This window comes from Phyllobates terribilis, unplaced genomic scaffold (genome assembly GCF_046119375.1).
Source record: "Phyllobates terribilis strain yellow unplaced genomic scaffold, ASM4611937v1 Scaffold_9__5_contigs__length_417890890, whole genome shotgun sequence".
In the NCBI taxonomy this organism is placed as follows: domain Eukaryota; kingdom Metazoa; phylum Chordata; class Amphibia; order Anura; family Dendrobatidae; genus Phyllobates; species Phyllobates terribilis.
This window is the reverse complement of record NW_027362769.1, coordinates 414,465,661-414,484,918: the sequence shown is the minus strand read 5'-3', so window position 1 is coordinate 414,484,918 and position 19,258 is coordinate 414,465,661. Positions and strand designations below refer to the sequence as shown.

The 19,258-nt window shown below is 53.0% G+C and overlaps 1 protein-coding gene across 2 annotated transcripts in view; it reads right to left on the bottom strand.

The window, feature by feature from the left end:
• ITGAL (integrin subunit alpha L) overlaps positions 1 to 19,258 on the bottom strand; it is a 246,993-nt gene that overhangs the window by 29,070 nt on the left and 198,665 nt on the right. Inside the window, exons 11-21 of one of the 2 annotated variants that reach the window (XM_073649043.1) lie at positions 11,745 to 11,865; positions 11,463 to 11,611; positions 11,240 to 11,377; positions 10,960 to 11,166; positions 9,003 to 9,124; positions 7,497 to 7,642; positions 5,416 to 5,570; positions 5,227 to 5,340; positions 4,995 to 5,056; positions 4,561 to 4,702; positions 4,396 to 4,488 (exon numbers count right to left, since the gene is read on the bottom strand). In XM_073649043.1, the coding sequence (XP_073505144.1) occupies positions 4,396 to 4,488; positions 4,561 to 4,702; positions 4,995 to 5,056; positions 5,227 to 5,340; positions 5,416 to 5,570; positions 7,497 to 7,642; positions 9,003 to 9,124; positions 10,960 to 11,166; positions 11,240 to 11,377; positions 11,463 to 11,611; positions 11,745 to 11,865 (1,449 nt within the window). The remainder of the gene's footprint in view (positions 1 to 4,395; positions 4,489 to 4,560; positions 4,703 to 4,994; positions 5,057 to 5,226; positions 5,341 to 5,415; positions 5,571 to 7,496; positions 7,643 to 9,002; positions 9,125 to 10,959; positions 11,167 to 11,239; positions 11,378 to 11,462; positions 11,612 to 11,744; positions 11,866 to 19,258) is intronic. The other variant, XM_073649044.1, reaches the window with a different exon arrangement.

The window sequence follows — 19,258 nt, the reverse complement described above, 5'->3', positions numbered from 1 at the left end:
TATCCAAGTAATTATGTTTTTTGTAACATATTGTTCTATATTTATGTGGCCTAGGGTAAACCGCTATGATTTGTACCTTTTAATTTAAAATACAAAAATCAAAATGTGGAATTTTTTTAATCCCTAATACATTTCCCGCACATTCACGTACTGTAATGACGCGTGACGGAAGTTATATTTCCAGATTTCTGCTTGATTCTGACAGCAACAAAGTTGAAAAAAACCCTAAATTTGGGATGTGCCCATTTTGGGGCTTTAGGACAAAGCAGTTTTTTTATCATCATAATAGTTTTATTTTTGTTGGGGGGGCTCGTGTTTGGGGGCACAGAGAACTTATTGCCTATCTTTTAGTAACTCTTTGTGGGGGGAAATAGATAAAAGCAGCAGTTCTGTTCTTTGCTGTTTTCGCGTTTCCTCTCTTCAGTGCTGCACAGATCGGGGGTCTCCATTTTGGGGGTCAGCGTCATGAACACCACACTTATATAGGTGCATTTGTGTTTTACATCATCAGGTTTTGTGTCGCCATCTTCTCAGAGCCGCACGTTCTACAGTTTGTCGGCGGCTCATTTTTTGGGTGACGGGCTGTGGTCTTCAGTGGTCTCATTTTTGGGCACATACAAATATTTGATGTCTCTTAGATTCCTTTTTGCTGGAGGAGCAGAGTCCAGCAATTCTGGGATTGTTCTTCCTTCCGGCGAGCACCATCCGGGACGGATAGCTTTATACGGGGGTCCGTAGCGTCACAGTCACGTCACATTTTACCACTTTCTGGATAGCTCTCCCTCCTCGTTGCATCGTGTCCTGAGATCCAGAACGCTTCATTTCCCTTTATGTTCGGGGCTTGTTTTCTGCAAAACGAGCTGTAGATTTATTGTGGCCAATTTTGAATACATAAAACTTTTCGGTCACTTTTTATTTAGTTTTTTTGTGAGGGGGAATGAATAAAAATGACAATTGTGGCATCGTGCAGGACAAACATTGATATACTGTTGTGTTACGTGTCATTACGGAAGCGGCCATACCAAGCACAAGACTTTTTAAGCTACTTTTTTTTTCCCCGATTCAATTTTTTTGGGTGGGGGGGGGCCTGGGACTTACTTTTTTTCATTTTTACAGTATATTTTAGTTGGCCAAGAGGACTGTTTCATGCACTGTCACAATCACATTAGCGGTGCACAGCACTATACGAGTAGTGCCGAGCACAATAGGAGTAGTGCCGAGCACGATAGGAGTAGTGCCGAGCACGATAGGAGTAGTGCCGAGCATTATAGAAGTAGTGCAGAGCACTATAGAAGTAGTGCCGAGCACTATAGGAGTAGTGCCGAGCACTATAGGAGTAGTGCCGAGTACTATAGGAGTAGTGCCGAGTACGATAGGAGTAGTGCCGAGCATGATAGGAGTAGTGCCGAGCACGATAGGAGTAGTACCAAGAATTATAGAAGTAGTGCCGAGCATGATAGGAGTAGTGCCGAGCACGATAGGAGTAGTACCAAGAATTATAGAAGTAGTGCCGAGCATGATAGGAGTAGTGCCGAGCACGATACGAGTAGTGCCGAGCACGATACGAGTAGTGCCGAGCACGATACGAGTAGTGCCGAGCACGATACGAGTAGTGCCGAGCACGATACGAGTAGTGCCGAGCACGATAGGAGTAGTTCCAAGCACTATAGAAGTAGTGCCGAGCACGATAGGAGTAGTACCAAGAATTATGGAAGTAGTGCCAAGCACTATAGGAGTAGTGCTGAGCACGATAGGAGTAGTACCAAGAAGTATGGAGCACGATAGCAGTAGAGCCGAGCACGATAGCAGTAGAGCCGAGCACGATAGCAGTAGTGCCGAGCACGATAGCAGTAGAGCCGAGCACGATAGCAGTAGTGCCGAGCACGATAGCAGTAGAGCCGAGCACGATAGCAGTAGAGCCGAGCACGATAGCAGTAGAGCCGAGCACGATAGCAGTAGAGCCGAGCACGATAGCAGTAGAGCCGAGCACGATAGCAGTAGTGCCGAGCACGATAGCAGTAGAGCCGAGCACGATAGCAGTAGTGCCGAGCACGATAGCAGTAGAGCCGAGCACGATAGCAGTAGAGCCGAGCACGATAGCAGTAGAGCCGAGCACGATAGCAGTAGAGCCGAGCACGATAGCAGTAGAGCCGAGCACGATAGCAGTAGAGCCGAGCACGATAGCAGTAGAGCCGAGCACGATAGCAGTAGAGCCGAGCACGATAGGAGTAGAGCCGAGCACGATAGGAGTAGTGCCGAGCACGATAGGAGTAGTACCAAGAATTATAGAAGTAGTGCCGAGCATGATAGGAGTAGTGCCGAGCACGATACGAGTAGTGCCGAGCACGATACGAGTAGTGCCGAGCACGATACGAGTAGTGCCGAGCACGATAGGAGTAGTTCCAAGCACTATAGAAGTAGTGCCGAGCACGATAGGAGTAGTACCAAGAATTATGGAAGTAGTGCCAAGCACTATAGGAGTAGTGCTGAGCACGATAGGAGTAGTACCAAGAAGTATGGAGCACGATAGCAGTAGAGCCGAGCACGATAGCAGTAGAGCCGAGCACGATAGCAGTAGAGCCGAGCACGATAGCAGTAGAGCCGAGCACGATAGCAGTAGAGCCGAGCACGATAGCAGTAGAGCCGAGCACGATAGCAGTAGTGCCGAGCACGATAGCAGTAGAGCCGAGCACGATAGCAGTAGTGCCGAGCACGATAGCAGTAGAGCCGAGCACGATAGCAGTAGAGCCGAGCACGATAGGAGTAGTACCAAGAATTATAGAAGTAGTGCCGAGCATGATAGGAGTAGTGCCGAGCACGATACGAGTAGTGCCGAGCACGATACGAGTAGTGCCGAGCACGATACGAGTAGTGCCGAGCACGATAGGAGTAGTTCCAAGCACTATAGAAGTAGTGCCGAGCACGATAGGAGTAGTACCAAGAATTATGGAAGTAGTGCCAAGCACTATAGGAGTAGTGCTGAGCACGATAGGAGTAGTACCAAGAAGTATGGAGCACGATAGCAGTAGAGCCGAGCACGATAGCAGTAGAGCCGAGCACGATAGCAGTAGAGCCGAGCACGATAGCAGTAGAGCCGAGCACGATAGCAGTAGAGCCGAGCACGATAGCAGTAGAGCCGAGCACGATAGCAGTAGAGCCGAGCACGATAGCAGTAGAGCCGAGCACGATAGCAGTAGTGCCGAGCACGATAGCAGTAGAGCCGAGCACGATAGCAGTAGAGCCGAGCACGATAGCAGTAGAGCCGAGCACGATAGCAGTAGAGCCGAGCACGATAGCAGTAGAGCCGAGCACGATAGCAGTAGAGCCGAGCACGATAGCAGTAGAGCCGAGCACGATAGCAGTAGAGCCGAGCACGATAGGAGTAGAGCCGAGCACGATAGGAGTAGAGCCGAGCACGATAGGAGTAGAGCCGAGCACGATAGGAGTAGAGCCGAGCACGATAGGAGTAGAGCCGAGCACGATAGCAGTAGAGCCGAGCACGATAGGAGTAGAGCCGAGCACGATAGGAGTAGAGCCGAGCACGATAGCAGTAGAGCCGAGCACGATAGCAGTAGAGCCGAGCACGATAGCAGTAGAGCCGAGCACGATAGCAGTAGAGCCGAGCACGATAGCAGTAGAGCCGAGCACGATAGCAGTAGAGCCGAGCACGATAGCAGTAGAGCCGAGCACGATAGCAGTAGAGCCGAGCACGATAGCAGTAGAGCCGAGCACGATAGCAGTAGAGCCGAGCACGATAGCAGTAGAGCCGAGCACGATAGCAGTAGAGCCGAGCACGATAGCAGTAGAGCCGAGCACGATAGCAGTAGAGCCGAGCACGATAGCAGTAGAGCCGAGCACGATAGCAGTAGTGCCGAGCACGATAGCAGTAGTGCCGAGCACGATAGCAGTAGTGCCGAGCACGATAGGAGTAGTGCCGAGCACTATAGCAGTACTGCCGAGCATTACACCATCACACTGTCAGGCCCTGGCAGGAGCGTGGCTGAGTACATCAGCTGATCGCACGCTACAGTGCTGTCAGCGACCAGCGTGACATACATATCCGTCACAGAGCAATAACTGATCTGTGCTCATGACGGATATATCTGTCATTCCGTGTTAAGGGGTTAAATTGCCTCACTACATGGAGGGACAATGGAGCGACTTAGCGCCCGGATTGGCCAATTCATGAGAGCCCCCAGCCACGACAAGGCGACCTCTCTGGTGGAACCCTAAACCTAATATTATCAGACGTCTCTCCTGGGACAAAAGCCCCCCGTGCACTCTCTTTATTCTGCCCTCCCAACATTCACATTGCTCCCCATCTTCATCTATGGTGTCCCCTCTTAGCCCCTTCTCCCACAATCTTCACTGGTGATTTGTTCCATCTGGTCTCACCCGGACTCGTCTCTTCAGGATGGGGTGGCTGATGTTACATGCCAGTTTCTGCTCTTTAAAGTCTCCACACTCCAGAGGGATCCAGTGAGAAGCCTGCACACAAGAGGAGGCCATGATGAGCGCTCGTACAGGAGATCAGCATGTACATCACAACGTCTGCAGTACCTCTGTGACGTTGGCTTTGCGGTAAGACAGCCCCGGTGGAACGTCGAGGTGCAGTCTGGTCTGAGGATCCCACGCATTCATGTTTTGTAGGGTAAGGAACATGGAGAACAGGGCGCCATCCTGCAGCACCAGTGGAGAATGACTGCAACAGAAGCCACAATGATCTGTCAGCCATATCACAGTGCAAGGTGGCCCCCCAGGACCATCATAGGACCATTCTAGTGAGAATAAGTCTCTCGAGCTCCACCATATCTGCTCGTCTCATACACAGGTACCAGATGGTGACTAATGGTGGATACGAGTACCACTAGCTGTCTTCTGCATGGTGACAGTCATGGCCCCTCTCCCACTGCTGGGGTCCACATAGCGATTCCATGTTAAACCCTGGGATCAGTGGTAACATGTTATCCCTTCAGTCAGTGGGGGGCACTTACTTTAGTTCAATGCTCATATCTGGATTACAAATCTTTCCTTCTTCACAGATTTGAAAGGAAATCTAAAGAGAGAAGATAGATAAGGATACAGGAGGCTCAGGTCACAAATCCACAAGGTCCCACTATGGCCAATGTGGTCACTGCACCCTAGACCACCTCTCATATGTGCAAGAGACCTACTAGGATGGACCGCCCACCCGGTAGGAAAGTGAACCGTGGGCATCACATTTACCAAGTTGGTGGCATTAAGATCCGTGGACTGTAATACATGCCAAGGAGGGGAAATCTGCTGTACTACGGCTGTGAGAAACACCTGCACCTCCGAAACGTCCTCCACGCCACAGTCCTATGGAGGGAGAGAGACATGAGCCAAGCCGCTGCCACTGCAGAGCTGAAGGGGGGATGTCCATGACGGTCTCACCTGGAGGAATACAGTTTGGTTCTGACACAAGATCCCAGGCCCCAGGATCTCCACTGTCCGTATCATTTTTCTCTGCTTGTCTGTGAAGAACATTCGGCTCTCGGGCTTTAGAGAATCAAGTGTAAGATTGTATTGGATGGACATGGACATGGAGCCTGGAAGACAAGGTATAAAAGTGTGGCCTATAAGAGAACCAGGCGTGCATCGGGCCATATCCAGCAGTTGAGCACCAGGCCACATCAGACATGTACAGGCCCAGGTCCAGCAGGCGAGCACCAGGCTGCATCCATCAGACATGAGCGGGCCCAGGTCCAGCAGACGAGCACCAAGCCACATCAAGCAGTTGAGCACCAGGCTGCATCCATCAGAAATGAGCGGGCCCAGGTCCAGCAGACGAGCACCAAGCCACATCAAGCAGTTGAGCACCAGGCTGCATCCATCAGACATGAGCGGGCCCAGGTCCAGCAGACGAGCACCAAGCCACATCAAGCAGTTGAGCACCAGGCTGCATCCATCAGACATGAGCGGGCCCAGGTCCAGCAGGCGAGCACCGGGCCACATCAAGCAGTTGAGCACCAGGCTGCATCCATCAGACATGAGCAGGCCCAGGTCCAGCAGACGAGCACTGGGCCACATCCAGCAGTTGAGCACCAGGCCACATCAGACATGTACGGGCCCAGTCCATCAGACATGAGCGGGTCCAGGTCCAGCAGGCGAGCACCGGGCCACATCAAGCAGTTGAGCACCAGGCTGCATCCATCAGACATGAGCGGGCCCAGGTCCAGCAGACGAGCACTGGGCCACATCCAGCAGTTGAGCACCAGGCCACATCAGACATGCACGGGCCAAGTCCATCAGACATGAGCGGGCCCAGGTCCAGCAGGTGAGCACTGGGCCACATCCAGCAGTTGAGCACCAGGCTGCATCCATCAGACATGTACAGGCCCAGTCCATCAGACATGAGCGTGCCCAGGTCCAGCAGACATGAGTGGGCCCAGTCCATCAGACATGAGCGGGCCCAGGTCCAGCAGGCGAGCACCAGGCCGCATCCATCAGACATGTATGGGCCCAGGTCCAGCAGGCAAGCACTGGGCCACATCCATCAGACATGTACGGGCCCAGTCCATCAGACAGTCCAGCAGGCGAGCACTGGGCCACATCCAGCAGTTGAGCACCATGGCGCATCCATCAGACATGAGCGGGCCCAGTCCATCAGAAATGAGCGGGCCCAGGTCCAGCAGGCGAGCACTGGGCCACATCCAGCAGTTGAGCACCAGGCCGCATCCATCAGACATGAGCGGGCCCAGGTCTAGCAGGCGAGCACTGGGCCACATTCATCAGTCGAGCACCAGGCCGCATCCATCAGACATGAGCGGGCCCAGTCCATCAGAAATGAGCGGGCCCAGGTCCAGCAGGCGAGCACTGGGCCACATCCAGCAGTTGAGCACCAGGCCGCATCCATCAGACATGAGCGGGCCCAGGTCCAGCAGGCAAGCACTGGGCCACATCCAGCAGTTGAGCACCATGGCGCATCCATCAGACATGAGCGGGCCCAGGTCCAGCAGGCGAGCACTGGGCCACATTCAGCAGTTGAGCACCATGGCGCATCCATCAGACATGAGCGGGCCCAGGTCCAGCAGGCGAGCACTGGGCCACATCCAGCAATTGAGCACCAGGGCGCATCCATCAGACATGAGCGGGCCCAGGTCCAGCAGGCGAGCACTGGGCCACATCCAGCAGTTGAGCACCATGGCGCATCCATCAGACATGAGCGGGCCCAGGTCCAGCAGGCGAGCACTGGGCCACATCCAGCAGTTAAGCACCATGGCGCATCCATCAGACATGAGCGGGCCCAGGTTCAGCAGGCGAGCACTGGGCCACATCCAGCAGTTGAGCACCATGGCGCATCCATCAGACATGAGCGGGCCCAGGTCCAGCAGGCGAGCACTGGGCCACATCCAGCAGTTGAGCACCATGGCGCATCCATCAGACATGAGCGGGCCCAGGTCCAGCAGACAGTCCAGCAGGTGAGCACTGGGCCACTTCCAGGTCCAGGATATAGAGTCACATTTCTTTCTTACCTGTATATTTGGGGGTCAGTATTTTGACGTGCACACATGCCTCTAGGGTCAGCATATTGTCACAGCTATTCGCCTCCAGGCTGGAGAGAACCATGTGCGTCTGGTTGGCCGTGAGACTCAGACTCACGTTGACTACAGGTTTGGATCTGTGTGGAGAGTAACATGAGATAGATCTGTATCCACCCCCTCCAAATCAGAAGCCCCCATGATAAGACCACGCTCAGATCTGTCAGGATGATGGATCCCGCGGGTGCTCAGCTGTCTGGTGAGAGTTGTTGTGAGATGATTTGCAGCCTGAGCTCAGATGAAGCCGGAGGTAGAGAGCTCTCAGAGGCTACTGGACTTCATTATCATGGGCGCCATGCCAGGGTCAGGCCTTCATTATCATGGGTGCCATGCCAGGGTCAGGACTTCATTATCATGGGCGCCATGCCAGGGTCAGGACTTCATTATCATGGGCGCCATGCCAGGGTCAGGACTTCATTATCATGGGCGCCGTGCCAGGGTCAGGACTTCATTATCATGGGCGCCGTGCCAGGGTCAGGACTTCATTATCATGGGCGCCGTGCCAGGGTCAGGACTTCATTATCATGGGCGTCATGCCAGAGTCAGGCCTTCATTATCATGGGTGCCATGCCAGGGTCAGGCCTTCATTATCATGGGTGCCATGCCAGGGTCAGGCCTTCATTATCATGGGTGCCATGCCAGGGTCAGGACTTCATTATCATGGGCGCCATGCCAGGGTCAGGACTTCATTATCATGGGCGCCATGCCAGGGTCAGGACTTCATTATCATGGGCGCCGTGCCAGGGTCAGGACTTCATTATCATGGGCGTCATGCCAGAGTCAGGCCTTCATTATCATGGGTGCCATGCCAGGGTCAGGCCTTCATTATCATGGGTGCCATGCCAGGGTCAGGCCTTCATTATCATGGGTGCCATGCCAGGGTCAGGACTTCATTATCATGGGCGCCATGCCAGGGTCAGGACTTCATTATCATGGGCGCCATGCCAGGGTCAGGACTTCATTATCATGGGCGCCGTGCCAGGGTCAGGACTTCATTATCATGGGCGCCGTGCCAGGGTCAGGACTTCATTATCATGGGCGTCATGCCAGAGTCAGGCCTTCATTATCATGGGTGCCATGCCAGGGTCAGGCCTTCATTATCATGGGTGCCATGCCAGAGTCAGGCCTTCATTATCATGGGTGCCATGCCAGGGTCAGGCCTTCATTATCATGGGTGCCATGCCAGGGTCAGGCCTTCATTATCATGGGCGCCATACCAAGGTCAGGCTTTCATTATCATGGGCGCAGAATTCAGGTTTCCTTATTTTGTAGCAGTGTCACAAAAGGTGACATCATTCTACTGCAGTCGAAGGGAGTGGGTTACCCTGACCCTCTGCATCTTACATAGTGTGGGATCGCGCTGGGAATGCTGCATCCTGAACCCACACCCAGTGACGTCTACTCCTGACCAACAGTTTGAGCACAAAGACATCATACGACCTGTGCAAAGTCACGTGACCCAGCGATCCTACAACCACATCGATTAGGCCGTCCTCTGTCATGTCCAAGACTCCATGTATGGAAAGACCAAAGCCCAGGATCCCTGAAGGACTGAGCAGCCTCTGAAAAACAAGAGACAATTCAACATGGACTCTGTCTATCCTACTCAATAACACTCACCTCCAGGACCCACAGTCTCTCATCCGTCCCCTCCAAGACCCTCAGTCTCTTGTCCGTCACCTTTATGATACTCCTCTTGTCAGTCACCTTTATGATACTCCCTCTCTCGTCCATTTCCTTTATGATCCTCAGTTTCTCTTCCTTCACTTCTAGGACCCTCCGTCTTTCATCTGTCCCCTCCAGGACCCTCAGTCTCTCGTCCGTCCCCTCCAGGACCCTCAGTCTCTCGTCCGTCCCCTCCAGGACCCTCAGTCTCTCGTCCGTCCCCTCCAGGACCCTCAGTCTCTCGTCCGTCCCCTCCAGGACCCTCAGTCTCTCGTCCGTCCCCTCCAGGACCCTCAGTCTCTCGTCCGTCCCCTCCAGGACCCTCAGTCTCTCGTTCGTCCCCTCCAGGACCCTCAGTCTCTCGTCCGTCCCCTCCAGGACCCTCAGTCTCTCGTCCGTCCCCTCCAGGACCCTCAGTCTCTCGTCCATCCCCTTTATTGTCCTCTATTTGTTGTCCGTCACCTCCAGGATCCTCAATCTCTTGTCATCAACTTTTTGATACTCCCTCCTTCGTCCATCACCTTTATTGTCCTCCGTCTCTCGTCCGTCACTTTCAAGATCCTCAGTCTCTCATCTGTCACTTTTATGATCTTCCATCTCTTGTTTGTCACCTCCAGGACCCTCAGTCTCTCGTCTGTCACCTTTATGATATGCTCTGTCTCGCCCTTATGATTCTCAGTCTCTTGTCCATCACCTCCAGAACCCTCTGTCTCTCGTTCATCACCTCTAGGACCCTCCATCCATCATCCTTATGACTGAGTTGTACCCTTATCTCTATCATCATCAGTCTCTCTCTTGCCCATCACCTCCAAGACCCTCTCTGTCTCTTGTCCGTCACCTCCAGGACCCTCCATCTCTCTTCCGTCTCCTCCAAGACTCACCATCTCTCATTTGTCATCTTCAGGACCCTCAGTCTCTCGTCCATCACCTTTATTGTCCTCCGTCTCTCGTCTGTCACTTTCAAGATCCTCAGTCTCTCATCTGTCACTTTTATGATCTTCCATCTCTTGTTTGTCACCTCCAGGACCCTCAGTCTCTCGCCTGTCACCTCTATGATACGCCTTCTCTCGCCCTTATGAGTCTCAGTCTCTTGTCCATCACCTCCAGTCTCTCGTTCATCACCATTAGGACCCTCCATCCATCATCCTTATGACTGTGTCGTGCCCTTATCTCTATCATTGTCAGTCTCTCTCTTGCCCATCACCTCAAAGACCCTCCATCAACTCCAGTACCCTCTGTCTTTTGTCCGTCACCTCCAGGATCCTCAGTCTCTCATCTGTCACTTTTATGATCTTCCATCTCTTGTTTGTCACCTCCAGGACCCTCAGTCTCTCGCCTGTCACCTCTATGACCTTCTGCGTTTTCCTCGTCACTTCTATGACCCTCTGTCTCTCGTCCGTCACCTCCAGGATCCTCAGTCTCTCGCCTATCACCTCTATGACCTTCTGCGTTTTCCTCGTCACTTCAATGACCCTCTGTCTCTCATCCGTCACCTCCAGGATCCTCAGTCTCTCGCCTGTCACCTCTATGACCTTCTGCGTTTTCCTCGTCAATTCTATGACCCTCTGTCTCTCGTTCATCACCCTTTTGACTGTGTCATGCCCGTCATCTCTATCATCGTCAGCCTCTCTGTCCTCCATCATCGCACTCATCCAGTTACTCTCGCTTCCCAGTCCTCTCCTGTGTGAACATCGCTTCCTGCTCCTATTTTCATGGTGCCATCTTGTATCACCTGACTGTAGGCCGCAATAAGCAGTCCCGAATGTGTCCCTTTATATATGTACACGGCTCCTTGTCCATCCATCTCATATGGGGCTCCCACAGCCACCTCAGTGAGGCCATCTCCATCCAAATCACCAAGGGAAGAGACGGTGGCTCCGAACTGAGACTGAAGATGCCCCGGCTCCCCATGGAGGGTGACCATGCACTGCAGTTTCTGCTAAAAACACAGTCTGTTACTTATGAGGAATAACTCGGATGACATCTCGTATTGCTCCTCACCCGGCTCTCACCTCAAAGAACCGACACACCGAGACTTGTCCAGACCATTTAAGCTCATAGTGATGAGGAGCAGAAATCAACACCAGGTCCGTCACACCATCTTGGTCAATGTCTGAGACAGCAATCTCTGCTCCAAAGTACGAGCCAACCTACAAGAAGAAGAAGAACAGAGTCTTCTGATTAGGGGCCGACATGCCGCACTATGGCTAACTGTGCCGTCACTCAAGGTCTCACCTGTTCACCTCGTAAGGAATCCACCTTCTTCCATCTAAGTTCCCCAGAAATTTCCTGCAGGACAGTGACAAGTCCGACATACTGGAAGCGAGGAGAGCCCACCACATACAGCGGTCCATTCCCAGTATGGAGCAGCTCCACAGAGTAACCTGTGGGGAGTAACAAGCTGTTGAGTGACCGTGTCCAGAGGACAAACGCCCTAGAACTGCGGGGTCTCTTCAGTATACATCTATACCGATGGGGGAAGGGGCACATCATTACATATAAAGTAGCATCACTCACCCAGGTAGCCATACTTATCATCGTCATTCTGGGACATGTAAGCAAGGCCTCCCTGCAGAGAGACATTTAGGATTCCACCCGACCAATCAAATATCCCCGGATCTCCCAGAACGTCCCGTTCCTAAAAGATCAAGCAACAGTCAATGATCAGTGGCTCTGAAATATTGAGGATCCACCAAGCTCCTCGGCAGTCCCAGTGTAATCCCAGCCCAAGTCCTAATTCTCGCCCCAGTACAGGGGACAATAGGGTGAAGATAGGCAGCCCCCCACAGAACAGACATCAAAGATCCCTTCATGATAAATCTCTTCCCGCGAGCTCCACCTACACAAGAGGAAGACCCCCAGGAGCCGGCCAAAACCTGGGTGTAGCACCAGGACCGAGGCCAAGGGGCTCTGTGATATCCACACAACATAATATGCATCGGATGCTCACTAATAGGGGGTTCCCTAGAAGTCGCCCCTTGACCCCCCTCAATAATGACTCCCAAGAGAGTAGTCCATCTACAATCTCAGTGATGGTCCCCAAGAGTAGCCCCTCTTACCCCTCCTCCTCATCAGGGTCCCCAGGAGTAGCCGCTCTTACCACTCCCCCATGATGGTTCCTAGGAGTAGCCCCTCTTACCGCTCCCCCCATGATGGTCTCCAGTAGTAGACCCTCTACAATCCTCCCCCCAATGATGGTCACTAGGAGTAGACCCTCTTACACCCCCATTGATTGTCCCCAGGAGAAGCCCCTCTTACCTCTCCCGCCATGATAGTTTGGTCCCCAGGAGTAGTCCCTCCACACCCCACCCATCAATGATGGTTCCCAGGAGAAGCCTCTCCTACCTCCCCCATGATGGTCCCCAGGAGAAGCTGCTCTAACCTCCGTATTGATGATTCCCAGGAGTAGCCCCTCTACAACCTCAGTGATGTTCTCCTGGAGTAGCCCTTCTTAGAGCTCCAACCATGATGTTCCCCTGGAGTACCATCTCTTACCCCCCATGATGGTCCACAGGAGTACCATCTCTTACCCCCCATGATGGTCCACAGGAGTACCATCTCTTACCCCCCATGATATTCCTCAGGGGTAGCATCTCTTACCCCCCATGATATTCCCCAGGAGTACCATCTCTTACCCCCCATGATATTCCCCAGGAGTAGCATCTCTTACCCCCCATGATGGTCCACAGGAGTACCATCTCTTAGCCCCCATGATATTCCTCAGGAGTAGCATCTCTTACCCCCCATGATGTTCCCCAGGAGTAGCATCTCTTACCCCCCATGATGTTCCACAGGAGTACCATCTCTTACCCCCCATGATGTTCCACAGGAGTACCATCTCTTACCCCCCATGATATTCCCCAGGAGTAGCATCTCTTACCCCCCATGATATTCCCCAGGAGTAGCATCTCTTACCCTCCATGATGTTCCCCAGGAGTAGCATCTCTTACGCCCCATGATGTTCCCCAGGAGTAGCATCTCTTACCCCACATGATGGTCTCCAGGAGTACCATCTCTTACCCCCCATGATATTCCCCAGGAGTAGCATCTCTTACCCCCCATGATGTTCCCCTGGAGTAGCATCTCTTACCCCCCATGATGTTCCACAGGAGGAGCATCTCTTACCCCCATGATGTTCCCCAGGAGTAGCATCTCTTACCCCCCATGATGGTCCCCAGGAGTACCATCTCTTACCCCCCATGATATTCCCCAGGAGTAGCATCTCTTACCCCCCATGATATTCCCCAGGAGTAGCATCTCTTACCCCCCATGATGTTCCCCAGGAGTACCATCTCTTACCCCCCATGATATTCCCCAGGAGTAGCATCTCTTACCCCCCATGATGTTCCCCAGGAGTAGCATCTCTTACCCCCCATGATATTCCCCAGGAGTAGCATCTCTTACCCCCCATGATATTCCCCTGGAGTAGCATCTCTTACCCCCCATGATGGTCCCCAGGAGTAGCATCTCTTACCCCTCATGATGTTCCCCAGGAGTACCATCTCTTACCCCCCATGATATTCCCCAGGAGTAGCATCTCTTGCCCTCCATGATGGTCCCCAGGAGTAGCACCTCTTACCCCCCATGATGTTCCCCAGGAGTACCATCTCTTACCCCCCATGATATTAACCAGGAGTACCATCTCTTACCCCTCATGATGGTCCCCAGGAGTAGCATCTCTTACCCCTCATGATGTTCCCCAGGAGTACCATCTCTTACCCCCCATGATATTCCCCTGGAGTAGCATCTCTTACCCCCCATGATGGTCCCCAGGAGTACCATCTCTTACCCCCCATGATATTCCCCAGGAGTAGCATCTCTTACCCCCCATGATATTCCCCAGGAGTAGCATCTCTTACCCCCCATGATGGTCCCCAGGAGTAGCATCTCTTACCCCCCCATGATGTTCCCCAGGAGGAGCATCTCTTACCCCCCCCATGATGTTAACCAGGAGTAGCATCTCTTACCCCCATGATATTCCCCAGGAGTAGCATCTCTTACCCCCCATGATGTTCCCCAGGAGTACCATCTCTTACCCCCCATGATATTCCCCAGGAGTAGCATCTCTTACCCCCCATGATGTTCCCCAGGAGTAGCATCTCTTACCCCCCATGATATTCCCCAGGAGTAGCATCTCTTACCCCCCATGATATTCCCCTGGAGTAGCATCTCTTACCCCCCATGATGGTCCCCAGGAGTAGCATCTCTTACCCCTCATGATGTTCCCCAGGAGTACCATCTCTTACCCCCCATGATATTCCCCAGGAGTAGCATCTCTTGCCCTCCATGATGGTCCCCAGGAGTAGCACCTCTTACCCCCCATGATGTTCCCCAGGAGTACCATCTCTTACCCCCCATGATATTAACCAGGAGTACCATCTCTTACCCCTCATGATGGTCCCCAGGAGTAGCATCTCTTACCCCTCATGATGTTCCCCAGGAGTACCATCTCTTACCCCCCATGATATTCCCCTGGAGTAGCATCTCTTACCCCCCATGATGGTCCCCAGGAGTACCATCTCTTACCCCCCATGATATTCCCCTGGAGTAGCATCTCTTACCCCCCATGATGGTCCCCAGGAGTAGCATCTCTTACCCCCCATGATATTCCCCAGGAGTAGCATCTCATACCCCCCATGATATTCCCCTGGAGTAGCATCTCTTACCCCCCATGATGGTCCCCAGGAGTAGCATCTCTTACCCCCCATGATATTCCCCAGGAGTAGCATCTCTTATCCCCCATGATGTTCCACAGGAGTAGCATCTCTTACCCCCCATGATATTCCCCTGGAGTAGCATCTCTTACCCCCCATGATGGTCCCCAGGAGTAGCATCTCTTACCCCCCATGATATTCCCCAGGAGTAGCATCTCTTACCCCCCATGATATTCCCCAGGAGTAGATTCTCTTACCCTCCATGATGGTCCCCAGGAGTAGCATCTCTTACCCCCCATGATGTTCCCCAGGAGTACCATCTCTTACCCCCCATGATATTCCCCAGGAGTACCATCTCTTACCCCTCATGATGGTCCCCAGGAGTAGCATCTCTTACCCCCCATGATGTTCCCCAGGAGTACCATCTCTTACCCCCCATGATGGTCCCCAGGAGTAGCATCTCTTACCCCTCATGATGTTCCCCAGGAGTACCATCTCTTACCCCCCATGATATTCCCCAGGAGTAGCATCTCTTACCCCCCATGATGTTCCCCAGGAGTACCATCTCTTACCCCCCATGATGGTCCCCAGGAGTAGCATCTCTTACCCCCCATGATGGTCCCCAGGAGTAGCATCTCTTACCCCCCCATGATGTTCCCCAGGAGGAGCATCTCTTACCCCCCATGATGTTCCCCAGGAGGAGCATCTCTTACCCCCCATGTTATTCCCCAGGAGTAGCATCTCTTACCCCCCATGAGGTTCCCCAGGAGTACCATCTCTTAACCCCATGATGTTCCCCTGGAGTAGCATCTCTTACCCCCCATGATTTTCCCCTGGAGTAGCATCTCTTACCCCCCATGATATTCTCCAGGAGTAGCATCTCTTACCCCCATGATGTTCCCCAGGAGTAGCATCTCTTACCCCCCATGATGGTCCTCAGGAGTACCATCTCTTACCCCCCATGATGTTCCCCTGGAGTACCATCTCTTACCCCCCATGATATTCCCCAGGAGTACCATCTCTTACCCCCCATGATGGTCCACAGGAGTACCATCTCTTACCCCCCATGATATTCCCCAGGAGTAGCATCTCTTACCCCCCATGATATTCCCCAGGAGTAGCATCTCTTACCCCCCATGATGGTCCACAGGAGTACCATCTCCTACCCCCCATGATGTTCCACAGGAGTACCATCTCTTACCCCCCATGATATTCCCCAGGAGTAGCATCTCTTACCCCCCATGATATTCCCCAGGAGTAGCATCTCTTACCCCCCATGATGGTCCACAGGAGTACCATTTCTTACCCCCCATGAGGGTCCCCAGGAGTACCATCTCTTACCCCCCATGATATTCCCCAGGAGTACCATCTCTTACCCCCCATGATGGTCCCCAGGAGTAGCATCTCTTACCCCCCATGATATTCCCCAGGAGTAGCATCTCTTACCCCCCATGATGGTCCCCAGGAGTAGCATCTCTTACCCCCCCATGATGTTCCCCAGGAGGAGCATCTCTTACCCCCCCCATGATGTTAACCAGGAGGAGCATCTCTTACCCCCATGATGTTCCCCAGGAGGAGCATCTCTTACCCCCCATGATATTCCCCAGGAGTACCATCTCTTACCCCCCATGATATTCCCCAGGAGTACCATCTCTTACCCCGCATGATGGTCCACAGGAGTACCATCTCTTACCCCCCATGATGTTCCCCTGGAGTACCATCTCTTACCCCCCATGATGTTCCCCTGGAGTACCATCTCTTACCCCCCATGATGTTCCCCTGGAGTACCATCTCTTACCCCCCATGATGTTCCCCTGGAGTACCATCTCTTACCCCCCATGATATTCCTCAGGAGTAGCATCTCTTACCCCCCATGATATTCCTCAGGAGTAGCATCTCTTACCCCCCATGATATTCCTCAGGAGTAGCATCTCTTACCCCCCATGATGTTCCCCAGGAGTACCATCTCTTATCCCCCATGATATTCCCCAGGAGTACCATCTCTTACCCCCCATGATGGTCCACAGGAGTACCATCTCTTACCCCCCATGATATTCCCCAGGAGTACCAGCTCTTAGCCCCCATGATATTCCTCAGGAGTAGCATCTCTTACCCCCCATGATGTTCCCCAGGAGTAGCATCTCTTACCCCCCATGATGGTCCACAGGAGTACCATCTCTTACCCCCCATGATGTTCCACAGGAGTACCATCTCTTACCCCCCAAGATATTCCCCAGGATTAGCATCTCTTACCCCCCATGATATTCCCGAGGAGTAGCATCTCTTACCCCCCATGATGGTCCACAGGAGTACCATCTCTTACCCCCCATGATGGTCCCCAGTAGTACCATCTCTTACCCCCCATGATGGTCCCCAGGAGTACCATCTCTTACCCCCCATGATATTCCCCAGGAGTAGCATCTCTTACCCCCCATGATATTCCCCAGGAGTACCATCTCTTATCCCCCTTGATATTCCCTAGGAGTAGCATCACTTACCCCCCATGATGGTCTCCAGTAGGAGCATCTCTTACCCCCCATGATGTTCCCCAGGAGTAGCATCTCTTACCCCGCATGATATTCTCCAGGAGTAGCATCTCTTACCCCCCATGATGTTCCCCAGGAGTAGCATCTCTTACCCCCCATGATATTCTCCGGGAGTAGCATCTCTTACCCCCCATGATGGTCCCCAGGAGTACCATCTCTTACCCCCCATGATGGTCCCCAGGAGCACCATCTCTTACCCACGATGATATTCCCCAGGAGTACCATCTCTTACCCCCCATGATATTCCACAGGAGTAGCATCTCTTACCCCCCATGATATTCTCCAGGAGTAGCATCTCTTACCCCCCATGAGGTTCCCCAGGAGTACCATCTCTTACCCCCCATGATGTTCCCCTGGAGTAGCATCTCTTACCCACCATGATGTTCCCCTGGAGTAGCATCTCTTACCCCCCATGATATTCTCCAGGAGTAGCATCTCTTACCCCCCATGATGTTCCCCAGGAGTAGCATCTCTTACCCCCCATGATGGTCCACAGGAGTACCATCTCTTACCCCCCATGATGTTCCCCTGGAGTACCATCTCTTACCCCCCATGATATTCCCCAGGAGTACCATCTCTTACCCCCCATGATGGTCCACAGGAGTACCACCTCTTACCCGCCATGATATTCCTCAGGAGTAGCATCTCTTACCCCCCATGATGGTCCACAGGAGTACCATCTCTTACCCCCCATGATGTTCCACAGGAGTACCATCTCTTACCCCCCATGATATTCCCCAGGAGTAGCATCTCTTACCCCCCATGATATTCCCCAGGAGTAGCATCTCTTACCCCCCATGATGGTCCACAGGAGTACCATTTCTTACCCCCCATGAGGGTCCCCAGGAGTACCATCTCTTACCCCCCATGATATTCCCCAGGAGTACCATCTCTTACCCCCCATGATGGTCCCCAGGAGTACCATCTCTTACCCCCCATGATATTCCCCAGGAGTACCATCTCTTACCCCCCATGATGGTCCACAGGAGTACCATCTCTTATCCCCCATGATATTCCTCAGGAGTAGCATCTCTTACCCCCCATGATGTTCCCCAGGAGTACCATCTCTTACCCCCCATGATGGTCCCCAGGAGTAGCATCTCTTACCCCTCATGATGTTCCCCAGGAGTACCATCTCTTACCCCCCATGATATTCCCCAGGAGTAGCATCTCTTACCCCCCATGATGTTCCCCAGGAGTACCATCTCTTACCCCCCATGATGGTCCCCAGGAGTAGCATCTCTTACCCCCCATGATGGTCCCCAGGAGTAGCATCTCTTACCCCCCCATGATGTTCCCCAGGAGGAGCATCTCTTACCCCCCATGATGTTCCCCAGGAGGAGCATCTCTTACCCCCCATGTTATTCCCCAGGAGTAGCATCTCTTACCCCCCATGAGGTTCCCCAGGAGTACCATCTCTTAACCCCATGATGTTCCCCTGGAGTAGCATCTCTTACCCCCCATGAATTTCCCCTGGAGTAGCATCTCTTACCCCCCATGATATTCTCCAGGAGTAGCATCTCTTACCCCCCATGATGTTCCCCAGGAGTAGCATCTCTTACCCCCCATGATGTTCCCCAGGAGTACCATCTCTTACCCCCCATGATGTTCCCCTGGAGTACCATCTCTTACCCCCCATGATATTCCCCAGGAGTACCATCTCTTACCCCCCATGATGGTCCACAGGATTACCACCTCTTACCCGCCATGATATTCCTCAGGAGTAGCATCTCTTACCCCCCATGATGGTCCACAGGAGTACCATCTCTAACCCCCCATGATGTTCCACAGGAGTACCATCTCTTACCCCCCATGATATTCCCCAGGAGTA